Raw genomic sequence first — 12,911 nt, 5'->3', positions numbered from 1 at the left:
AGTACCGAGTCTGTGTTCTCATTCACCCCGCGACATATGGTGGAGAATGCGGGCATTACAGGTGAATTGAGACACAGACTTGTACCACCAGGTTGCTGTAACAATCTCTGTGCTTCTTCTAGGAGAACTAAGGGAAGTGAACAAATGGAAGAGGTCATCCGCCGCCTAACTGAGCTCTCGGCCCGCCAGCGCAGCGGGCCTATTATGCCCTGCGGGCACCCCGGAATGAAAAATATGACGAGCTAAAAGACGAAATTCTAGCCAGGGTGGGCCTGTCTCCCATGGGGGCCACGCAACAATTCTATCAATGGACCTATGATGAACGGCAGACAGTAAGAGCGCAAGCTGCGCAACTGGCCCGATTGGCTCACCTGTGGCTTCTCGCGGGGTCCCCTACCGCTGACCAGGTAGCGGAGAAAGTCCTCATCGATCGGCTGCTACGGGCGCTGCCCCGCCCGCTGAGGCGCCCGATCAGTATGCGAAATCCCATAGGACATCCACGGTCTGGTAGAAGCGGTCGAGCTGGCGGCGGCGACGAACGCCCGTGAGGCAGGGGAGAGAGCGGGCCTGGCACCCCGCAGGATGATGGAGCGGCGTCCGCTCGAAGGTGCACCGCGACCAGGCAGCAGACCGGCGGTCCCCGACTTTGTGGATGGGTGGTTCCTCGCACTCCAGGACTTCTGCTTCCAGGTACAACATCGGGCCGGGGCCGATCACGGGAATGCGGACGGTCTCTCCCGGGGCTGGTCCGGTTGGGCAGGTAACTTCAAATCCCCCCCCCTAAATACCCCCACAACGAGTTGTGTGTTTCCCGACAGGACCAGGGCGACGCCTAGGGGGAGGGAATGTGGCGAGTATCCCGGTCCCAGGTCAGCGTCGCCCTGGAAACGCCGCTGCCACACTGATCACAGAAGCACAACACCTGTGCGTGGACAGCATCAGCATCAGTTTATCCACTTACAATTATACTTGGTTTTGTAAATAATTTATGAAAGGACACCATATGGCAGTGAACTTAGACCCGGAACCCTTTAAATTAAGTCTTATTTTTTCCAAACTCAGGAATTGTAACATCTCTGGCCCACTGTTTAAAAGAAGGGGGAAATGACTATTTCCAATTAATTAAAACCAAGCGCCTTGCCAAAAGAGAAGTAAAGGTGATGCAGTCCAATTCACATTTTGACAGTGTTATTTTCACATACAATACCAAAGATGGCAGTTAAAGGATTTTTTTACTTGTTCTATTTTTTATATATTTTTATTTTTTATTATCTGTGTTTTTTGTTTTGTTCTGTCACTGTCATTCTGTTACACTGTGGAAGCTTCTGTCACGAAAACAAATTCCTCGTATGTGTAAACATACCTGGCAATAAAGCTCATTCTGATTCTGATTCTGATTAAGGTCCAGTTGCCAGCAGTCTCTTTGTGCAGTTATAGAAGTGGATAATAATGATAAAAGTTTTGTAAATAAGCCAGAAATGGTTCCTCTTTGTTCTGGGTCGTCAGGAAAAAGTTGATCAATAGGGTTTTGTTCAGGAAGGGAAGGAAAAGAGGAAAAATTATTGCATGTGAAATCGCGCACCTGTAGATATCTGAAAAAGTGGGCTTTAGGTATTTTAAATTGAGATTCTAATTGGGCAAAAGACAAGCAGCAGCCATCAGCAAAAAGATCTTTAAATGTTAAGATACCTTTTTCTTGCCATAGCAAGAATGCCTGGTCGTTCAGAGGCTGAGAAAATCTATGATTTCTGGCAACTGGGGCACAAATTGAACCTTTTTGCCATGCGAAATATTTGCGATTTTGGGCCCAAATCTGAATGGAGTTCCATACCATTGGGTGCAACGATTGAGAGTATAGACCCATCGGCAAGGGTGAAAATAGAAGAGCTGAAAGCGAGGAAGGAAGGCAGGCTGAGGATTCTATCTGGACCCAATCCGGTACGTGATTTATATAATGTGAACCTTGCCAATAAGTCAGAGCTCTTAAGTTACAAGCCCAATAATATAGTTGAAAATTTGGGAGGGCCATCCCCCCTGTTCTTTAGGGTTTTGCAGAAATTGTAGACGTATTCTGGGGGGGTTTCTTATTCCAAAGATCAGACGAGATTATCTTATTTAAATGAGCAAAAAAAGATTTCTTAATGTAAATCGGTATAGTTTGGAACAAATATAAAAATTTAGGGAGCGTATTCATTTTAATTACATTGATCCTACCAATCAAAGAAGTGGGGAGCTTAGACCATTTTTCAAGGAATATCCTAGTTTGTTCCAAGAGGAGAGTAAAGTTGAGCTTAAACAGCTCAGAGATATTTCTTAAAATAACCACACCTAAATATATCAATTTATCAGGGGCTACTGCAAATGGGTAGTGAGAAAAAGAAGTATTTTTTGCTACGCGATTTATAGGAAATAATTCACTCTTAGAGAGGTTGAGTTTGTATCCCGAAATGCGCCTAAAACGCTCAAGTGCAGTCATAACATGAGGGAGAGAATTATGAGGATCTGCGATAAATAAAAGCAGGTCATCTGCATAGTGATAACTTGTGCTCTCTGTCCCCCCAGATATACCCTGGATATCTGAGGTTGACCTCCGCAAAATGGCTAAAGGTTCAATCGCCACTGCAAATAATAAGGGGGACAGAGGGCAACCCTGTCTAGTTCCCCTATACAAAGGAAAATATTGTGAACTAGTGTTGTTTGTAATAACAGAAGAAAAGGGAGAAGCATATAAGAGTTTTTGGACTCTAAGAGATAAGAGAAAATTTGGACTCGCACCAAATCTCTCTAGACGGCTGAAAAGATAGCTCCACTCCACTCTGTCAAAGGCTTTTTCAGCGTCTAGAGATATTAAAATTTCAGGTATATGCTTATTTGAGTCAGGAGAATAAATAATATCAAATACTCTGCGTATATTAAAAAAAGAAAATCGTTTTTTAATTAAGCCAGTCTGATCTGGGGCTAAAATACTAGGGAGAACATTCTCCAGTCTTCGGGCCAAAACCTTTGCCAATATTTTACAATCCACATTGAGCAAAGATATAGGCCGAAATGAGCCACAGTTCAGAGGGTCTTTCCCTTTTTTAGGTATAACGGAAATTGTCGCTTGATAGAATGTGTGTGGGAGGCAGCCTGTAGAGAATGATTCCTCAAGTACAGCAAGTAGCAGAGGCATTAGTTTACCTTTAAACGTTTTTTAAAATTCTACCGTAAAGCCATCTGGCCCAGGAGCTTTTGAGTTTTGCCTGTTTGAGAGAGCTACATTAAGTTCTTCTAAATTTAGAATTTTCTCCAATTCTGCATTATCGTCAGATGGGATTTGGGGCATTTGAATAGAATTAAAAAAAGAATCAAGTTCGGAAGGGTTATAGTCAATTTCAGATGAATACAGGGCCTTATAGAATTGTTCAAAGACCTAATTGATTTCTAACTCATCCTTGGTGACCCTGCCATCATCCCTACGAATGGATGTTATAGTATTTGTAGTCGAGTACCGTCATATTTGTTGAGCAAGAATTTTCCCAGATTTGTCCGAATGTTCATATAATTTAGAGCGGGATTGAAGCAAAAGTCTTTCTGTCTGTTCGGATGTTATTAGATCAATCTCTGTCTGTATCTTTGTTCTTTCTTTAAAAATTTCAGGTGAGGGCTTAATTGCACATTTTAAGTCTAACCGTTTAATTTGGTTAATAAGATCATTTAGTTGCTGGTTTCTTTTTTTCCTCTCCCATGATGAAAATGAAATTATTTCCCCCCTAATACAGGCTTTTAGAGACTCCCACAGTGTAGCTTTACTAACATCTGAGGTATTATTGATAGATAAGAAAAAATCGATTCTACTACTAATTAGGTCTACAAAGGATGAATCAGAAGAATGAAATTATTAAAGCGCCATGTCTTCTGAACTGGTGAATTGGGAAAAGCTCATTTTAAAACAACTGGGCTATGATCCGAAATTACAATAGATTCATATTTACAAAAACGGTGTTGCAGAAAAGCACCCAGAGATACGTATTTTTATGAGACTGGGTTGTATTTACAATTAGTAACAGAAGTTAGCAGTTTATCATCTATTAAGAAGTAATCAATTTGTGAATATGAACGATGCACTGGGGAGAAAAAAAGACTTAAAAAAAAAACTGCTTAAGGTTTGGATATAAGAAACGCCAGGGATCAGAAATGTATAGGTCTCCAAAAAAGTATTCATAAACATGGCAGATTTAGTTATATTGTAAAGCGTTTTTGAAGACCGATCCAAAGTAGGGTAGAGCACACAGTTAAAGTCTCCTCCTAGGATTAATTTATGTGTAGTCAAATTGGAAAAACTGGTAAAGAATTATTTTTTATAAATGATACATCGTCCCAATTAGGGGCATAGATATTGGCTAATATCAAGGGAACATTATATAATGAACCAGTTACTATTACAAATCTTCCCCCTCTATCACTTTGGACATTACTCACACAGAACGGAGTGTTTTTACTAATAAGAATTGCGGTTCCTCTGGATCTTGACTGAAAATCTGAGTGGTACATTTGCCCCACCCAAGATTTGTAGTTTATAATGATCAGCTGATTTTAAGTGAGTTTCTTGGAGAAATTAAATATTTGCCTCCCGTCTCTTTAAATTGTTAAGGATCTTATTGCACTTAATGATATGGTTAACCCCTTTAACGTTCCAAGTAATCTGCTATGTCCCAGGTTTATAGCATTGTTTAATGGGTGAAAAACTGATGCCAGCCTCCTTCTGAGATGTTTCTAACTGTACACAATAGCACAAGTAAACATGAACAAGTTTGAATGCCAAACGAACACCGTGACCCCTACCCACCCACCAAACAGCTCCCCAAATGAGAATAAAAAAAACACCTTCAACGTTCTCAAACGCATAGGACTTCTTCCAAACGCTCAACATCTTAAAATGTCTTCTAACACACAATTTTGTTTTGTCTTATTGACAAAAAAGAGCTTCATAAAGCCATATTAGTCTTTAACCAGTAAAAGTCTCCACTGTCCAGAAAGAGGGGGAAAAAAGTAAAATTCAGTGACAGAATGAATATAATGTCCAGTTTAAAAAGTTATAAAACAGTGAACAGTGAACAAGCACTGTTAAATGTTTATGTCCTGCATAGTACCAAACACACTGTAGCGGACATCGAGGGGGTCCTGAAAAACTATTCAGACGAGTGCATCCATTTTTGGTTTGATGTGTTGCTCAAAGTAAGCGTCCGCCTCCGATGGTGACTTAAAAGAAAGTCTAGTGTTATCGAAAGTGAACCGTAAATCTGCCGGATGGTGGATGCCGTAAGAAATCCCAGCCTGCTTAAGCTTGAATTTCACAGAATTAAAGGCTGCTCTTCTGCGGCTCAGTTCTGCCCTCATATCAGGGAAAATATGGACCCGTGCGCCGCGAAATGTAAGCTCACCGCGCTTCCTGGAGGCTTGGAGAATCTTGGCCTTATCGGAGAAGTAGTGCAGACGAACGATCATTGCTCTGGGCCTGTCGCCGGCGCAAGGTTTCGGAGCTAGGGCGCGATCTAACACCACTGATTGAAGGTCAGGTAAATCTTCACCTAGCACCTCTGAAAAGAATCCAGACATGAAGTCAGTGGGCCGGCCCTTCTCCGCATCTTCAGGTATGCCAATTATACGCAGGTTTTGGCTACGACTCCTATTCTCGAGGTCTTGTTGTTGCTCTTGCAACTTCTGTATTTGATCTTTCAAAGTTGAAACTGTGGTTTCCATTGTCTCGAGCGAGTCGTGGCGAGAGTTGAGTGTTGTTTCCATTTTCTCCATAGTGTCAGACATACTGGTTTGCTTAGTATGGAATGAATTTGCCCCGCTATCTCCAGTTGTAAAGCATCCATTTTGGTTTTGACCTCCGATCGTAAGTTTTCAACAATCAATCCAATCTCAGAGCGAAAGCTCGCCATCTCTGTTTTAATAGTATCTGCCATCTGACTGCGGGAGGATATCAGTTCAGATTTAACCAGCTGAAAAAGCGTATTGTCCTCTGACGTCAAAGATTGCTAGGCTGTTACTTGTGTTGTTAGTAGTGGCCTCCATACTAGCTTGCTTTAGGTTGGGACTGTCGAGCCGCGTCGGTCTTGTCGTCGATTTTTTCGCGTTTTTGCTTGTCATTTTCAAACAAATCGGTTAACCATAGATGCAGGGTATTAGTAGAGACAAATTTATCCCTTTTCAAAGTATACTTGCGTGTAGTGCAAATAAAATGAAAATGAGTGAGCGCGTAAACGAAACACGACTACCTCCTCATCTTGCCGCCGGAAGTCTATGAATTTTGAATTTTTTAAAGCTTGAAGGTGGTCATCATTTACTGAAGTGCGAGCAAATAATTTTTTTTTTTTATTTCTCCTTTTGTGTTCCTAGGCAGTAAGGTGGTCATACAACATACAGGGTGGGTGAGTAAAAACTATCCCTTTAATCCTCTAATAACCAAGAGAGCAAGTGATTCCCTTCTGTGGATGTACACTTTAATGTCCATCTATGAAATGCAAAAACTAAACTTTTAAACACTTGTAATCAAGCTCTTGCAAATATTTTTGTGCTATAAGCATGACCTTGTTACTGTATGAGTGTGGTGTCTGCAAGGATCTACCACAGACACAGTAACATTAGGAGGCATTACAGCCACGACTCCAAACAATTTAACACATTGGAAATGCTAACATATGATATCAAATATAATAATAATAACAATAATAATAAATAATAGCAGCTGCATGGAGCATTTATCAGGCCAAGCACACAAACTATGAAAATGATTAATTTTAACATTGTAGACTATTTTATGCAAATAGTTGAAAAATCATCAATTGTGTGTGTCAATAAGGCTGGGTGATATAGTAAAAAATGTATCACAATATAATGTTCCGTATCATTCAGTATAAGTAATTATTGAATTTTTTTAAACCTTTTTTAAACATAGAGCTATAGGGGAAAAAAGGTTTAAATTTAACCACATTTTTATTTTACCCAGTTTATTAAAACAAACAACAAATAGTTTTAACAGTCAAAGCAAAAAAGAAAAAGAAAAACTCCTTTCTTATATTTTATATGCAGATTAGTTTTAAGAAAACTTTTGGCTTATCTCCTGAGTCCACAGGAGGGCGCAATAAGCTAAATAATGCACCGCATTAAATTGTTTATTAAATGCAATGAAAAAATGACTATCTAAAAAAAGCGCATAATGTCTAAACTTACATATATATATAAATCAAATATAATTTTGTAAATTGCATAAACATTATGAACAAAACAGCAACAGGTATTTATGCATAGCTTAATGCAAAAAGCCGAAGCACCGATCACACAGATTGCATTTAAAAACATATGAGATGCAATGGAATGGAATGGAATAAAACCCCTCTTTTAACTTTACATGGCTTTTGTATGCATCTCGTGCGAGATGCGAGTGCAACAGTCACAGTTGTCCATCTTGAAAATCTACAGAACATGCGTTCTGTGTGAATGGCTTGGTTTTGGTTTTAACCTAATCAAGATCTTCTCTGCATTAAGCTTCTATTTTTCTCTAATATTTTGAAAAAATAAAATGCAATAACAAAACTCCAACTGCAGTAGTGAACTTGGAATAAAAAAGAGACACAAACATATAACAGTCACTTTATGTATTAACCTTTTGAAATGCAAAACAGAACAGATATCCCTTAAGAAAATCGATGTAGACCCAACACTTTAAATTGATTCAAGGCCTCTTACCCTTTTAGTTCATCAGCAATGCACATGCCAAACTGTCTGGTTCCTGTTTCCATAGATCTGCGAATCATAAGCCTGTATCGAGGCTCAAAAACATGCAGTGGGCAGGGAATAGTAGGAAATGCCATAGTGCAAACAAAGATGGGCACTTCCTGGTTCAAGCTGAAACAAGAAGAAAATATATTTTTTTCGATATGTACACATGAACAAGATACAATAATAATGTCACATTGATAGCATATTGACCAGAAAAGAGTTAGGAAAACCATTATATCTATAGCCAACTTACTTTGACAATTCTTTCATCTCTTCTTCATATACTTTTCGCCTTTCTGCTAGCTCATCACAAAAGAACCGCTGCAATAATTTTTCTATTAGAAGAGTTTTGTTGTATGCTCTAGTGGCCAGATACTGCAGAAAAGAAAGATATGTGCACGTTAGATAAGAAAGCATCTCCTCAATGCCTAACATCGAATTAAACGGGGGGCCGTAGAGTAACATTATTACATGTTAAAAACATTATTCGCAAGTGTGTGATAAATTTCATGACAAATTTCTAAATGAGAATCAACATCTTTTTAAAAAAAAATCCACTCAAAGTTCCAGGTCAAATGTCAGTTCACCATGGCTAGACATTAGGGCTGGGTTTTGACACAAATTTCACGATTCGATTCGATTCTCATTGACAAGCTTGCGATTCGATTTGATTACAGATTCGATTCGATTCAATATCGATTATTTTGGATATATATCAGGTACAGTACATGCCAAATTTTCAAGGGAAAAAAAATCTCTCAACTAATGCTGCAAAACACAAATTTCACGATTCGATTCGATTCGATTCTCATTGACACTTACAATAATAAAGTTACAGTTACATAATATTTCTACTTCAATTAGTTTTTTGAAATATAACAATTTTAATGGTGGCTGTCATAAAAACTTGATGGATTTATTCAAACAAATTAAACATTGAAGAACAGTAAAAAATTATAATGAATATGTTATATGTTGCATATATTAAGCAAAATGCCCCTCTCTACAGTTAATTTATGGTCACCGAATATGTTTTTTTTTTTCTGAGGTAAATGTGACGTTACGTGACATTGTTTACAAGCCATTGACGTTTTTGCGTGGCTGAAACACTGATTGAGCGATTACTTGAGACAGGATACGGTTTGTAAAGTTGTACTCTTTCTTTTAACTTACCTTCGGATGTTTAGTCATGCTTATTTTGTGCTGAAATTGGTATTAATGTGGAGGAGATGATCATTCAAGTGCGCCTCGCGCTGCCGCGTCTGTTGAACTGAGGCGATTTAGCGATCTGTCACTCCACATTAAACAGCGCCTAAACGACATTTATTGTTTAAATACTGCAATACATTGGACAGAATTTGAAATCTGAGACTTTGGTTCATATTAACAGTACCAAAGCACAACGCTTATTGCGATTCATTGGATGGGAAGTACACTTCAATGTTCCGTCCATTAACTGAAAACAGGCAAGATTAATCGATTCTTGGGATTTAAGAATCAATATCGTTACGTAAAAATGAGAATAGATTAATATCGAGATATCGATATTTTTTACCCAGCCCTACTGGACATGCTCGCCCCAAACAACAACCAGTGGTGGAAAGAGTACTGAAAATTTGTACTCAAGTACAAGTACTGTTACACTGCTGAAATAACACTCAAAAAAACGCTGTGTTGAGACCGCTGCGTAAGGACGTTGGGTTGTTTTAACCCAATTTTGGGTTGAAAATTGGTCTTGATCAATAACCCAACGGTGCTGGGTTGGGAACGCGGACGTGAAAGAGAGCACGCACATCACGTTAACATCGGACGTACAGGTGCATCTCAATAAATTAGAATGTCGTGGAAAAGTTCATTTATTTCAGTAATTCAACTCAAATTGTGAAACTCGTGTATTAAATAAATTCAATGCACACATACTGAAGTAGTTTAAGTCTTTGGTTCTTTTAATTGTGATAAAAGTGGCTTGGTGTACTTTCAGACATTTAATGAGGCTCAGAAGTGGAATGAGTGCAATTAAATCCATAAATTCATGATGAGATTAATGTTTTAAATATAAATTTTTTAATATAGAACTATTAAATGATTTAAATAACTGAAAAGATACTTTAAACAACCAACTAAAACTGCCAGCAGGTGGCGGCAAGTCACTGATTTTTATCACTGAATCATTCATTAAATTGATTTGTTCGAACAGCTGATTCATTCAGGAATGAATCAAGTGACTGTCTTTATGAATGGGTAATCATGAATCACTGACTCACTAAATTCGTTTAAAAACGCCCGTTCATTCATAAACGAAACTGTGTTTGAATGGAGATGCGCAGCGGCTCCGCTGTGTCTAGACGAAATAGAGCAAAATCAGACAATAGTGTTATAGTCAGACAATGTAAGTCATTTAATATTAACTTCTTGTTTATTGATTGTATTGTATTAAATCAATATCACATTTACAAACTCCCTTAAAAATCATTAAAAGCATTTTTTTCCCCCAAGGCAATCATTATTTCAAGCTTTAAGTGGTTTAATCCAAGTCTTCTAAAAAGACACATTCGCTTTATATGATGAACAGATTTAATATAGGCTTTTATTTACATACATATAAATAATGATCAATTACCATTACAAAAATCTCAATCTTAAACATCTGCTAATTCTGTGTATTTGTGTCTTTAAAATAGGGTAACTTTGTTGCAAAGGCTTACAGCACAAGGAAGTTTGATTTCAAACTGAATTGACTTTACAAAAAAAGACAAGTACACAGCCAGTAATAAAATTATAAAACAAATTACCTCAATTCAGTTTGAGGTGTTCAAAACATGACAAAACTGATTTTTTTTATAAGTAGTGATTTAAGAGCCATATATGTTAGGCCTATTTATTTAGATAAATGGAACATCAGATGGCTTTGACCTGTAATGTCTGTACAATGTAGTGATGCAGTTAGGCAGACTAGGATATTTATATGTACAAATCAGACAAATATCCCATTCCAAAACATTTCTAGCATAAACTTACATTGTAAAGGAATTAAAGTTCCATCTTTGATTGTTGAAAGACTTTCTGGTGCATTTCACTTACAGCCAATAACATTTCCAGTAGGACTTTAATCGGTCAGGCGTGGATCTATAACTTTTGACCCAGGAGCAAAGATAAATAATTTCTACTTTAAAAGCACGGAGAGATCGCGATTGCACACAGTCTGAGTCCGCACAAGCAATGTCGTGAGAGTGAAAGGACAGGCAGCTAATTAGTATAAATTAGGCCTATTTGAGAGCTCGCATCCAGTTTTCTGCGATTACATGACTGTGTTCTCATGTTACAATAAAGCGCTCGCTATTTGCGCGGGAATTATTACAATTATGCGGAATACCTGCAATTCAGACTGTAATTGACAGGAGGCGGATGCGTGTCAAACTCACCCTCGGAGAGGAAAGAGAGACGCAGCTTGTATCGGTGTATATTCGGTAGATACTGTGGGAAATGAGTAATGGAACCGTGTCAGATATTTCAATATCGGTATCAAAATATAGATATTTATGATAACTCTACCATGTAGTTTGTTTCTCCAAACGTTGAGTCCATAAATTACGCTGAGCTCCCTCACTATCCGATCAGCTCTTCACCTGCTGCAGCGGCGCTTTTCCCGGTTCAGATATCAGGGCTGTTATTGGTCCCTTCACGATCGGATATCTTTATTGGCTACTGAAGTGCCGTCAAAGGTTTGAATATCAATTCAAATTATGGGCGTACTCAGTAACGAACTATGATTTAAATGTAACGAAGTAGATTATTTTGCTTAATTTGTATTTAAGTACAAGTACAGCTTTAAAAATATACTCAAAAAAGTACAAGTACCCGAAAAAAACTACTTATTTACAGTAACATGAGTAGTTGTAATTCGTTACCTCCACCACTGACAACAACGGACACAAAATTACATGGTTTTAAACCTATAATGGATAAAAGATTTCCCTTAAAAATAATAATCTATAGCAAGTATATAAATCTATAACAACCACATCCACAATTATTACGGTCAAAGCACCAACAGCTTATGCAGACAATACAGTAAGTGATACATGGCAGCTGTATTTTTTCCTAATATAAAATGAAACTTTGGGTGTCTTTTTATGAAAGTGTTATTTGATGTATTAAGAGACAAATAATATTGTATCTTCTTTTTAATTGGACAGCAATATATTCAGGCAGGTCTAGAAAACTTGACAAATGTGTTTTCAATTTCATATTAAAGAAGACATATTATGCTCCTTTTTATATGTAATATAAGTTTCAGGTGTCCCCAAAATGTGTCTGTGAAGTTTCAGCTCAAAATACCCCACAGATCATTTATTATATCATTTTGAAAATGCCTATTTCGAGTGGAAGCAAAAACATACGGTTTTCATGCATGCTGCTTTAAAGAGTCATGAAACCCCAGACTACCTTTTCTGAGATTTTAGCAGAGGTGTTTGTGTTGCACATCATAGAAGACAATGTTAGCATCCGATGATTTTAACTGTTGGAGAAAACTGGTTAATTTTAAGCTTTTCTGAGCTATTTTCATCTTCCGGGTTTAAAATCTACATTGTGTTGACCTCACAATTTGCGATGTGGCAATGGACTATTGTACATCGATGACGTGTTGGTGTCTATTAAATTATTCATGAGACTGCGTGTTCTTATCCTATGAGATGCTTCGCTTAACCCTTAAATGCATGAATGTTTCGCCAATCATTATTTGAGATGACATCGCGCACATTAACTGAGAGAAACGTTCATGGATCGAAGAAGAGTGTTTGTTTTTGCTTTGTAATAAGAGTTTGGCACAAACGCGATTCATTCACTTGGTGAGCATAACCATTTTACAGCTCTGTGACACAACCCGTCAAAAAGGCTTATATAAACGCCACAGAATAAGCCTTAAAAGTTCTCAGAGGTGCAACACTGCGTTCATATATATGATTCCGATGCAGAGTGCAAATGGCTGTGCATTTGTGTTTTTAACTCGATGGGAGCGAAATGAAACTGTCTGACCGCGAAGCTGTGTGTGTTGTCTGTCTCCCCTCTTCCCCCTCCGCACCACGCCGACTTTTTTAGCGTTTTTTAAAACTGTGGTGAGAACTAACCAGTGCTGAAAC

General features: G+C 38.2%; 1 protein-coding gene across 1 annotated transcript in view; it reads right to left on the bottom strand.

Moving 5' to 3' along the window:
* The window catches only part of LOC107742614 (LON peptidase N-terminal domain and RING finger protein 2-like), an 82,521-nt gene that overhangs the window by 4,449 nt on the left and 65,161 nt on the right, over positions 1 to 12,911 (bottom strand). The window contains exons 8-9 of the mRNA XM_016555659.1: positions 8,024 to 8,145; positions 7,738 to 7,896 (exon numbers count right to left, since the gene is read on the bottom strand). Of these exons, the coding sequence (XP_016411145.1) occupies positions 7,738 to 7,896; positions 8,024 to 8,145 (281 nt within the window). The remainder of the gene's footprint in view (positions 1 to 7,737; positions 7,897 to 8,023; positions 8,146 to 12,911) is intronic.

This window comes from Sinocyclocheilus rhinocerous, unplaced genomic scaffold (genome assembly GCF_001515625.1).
Source record: "Sinocyclocheilus rhinocerous isolate Xijiao unplaced genomic scaffold, SAMN03320098_v1.1 scaffold1729, whole genome shotgun sequence".
Taxonomy (NCBI): Eukaryota; Metazoa; Chordata; class Actinopteri; order Cypriniformes; family Cyprinidae; genus Sinocyclocheilus; species Sinocyclocheilus rhinocerous.
Note: the sequence above shows the minus strand (reverse complement) of the source record. Positions and strands in the feature narration are given on the sequence as shown.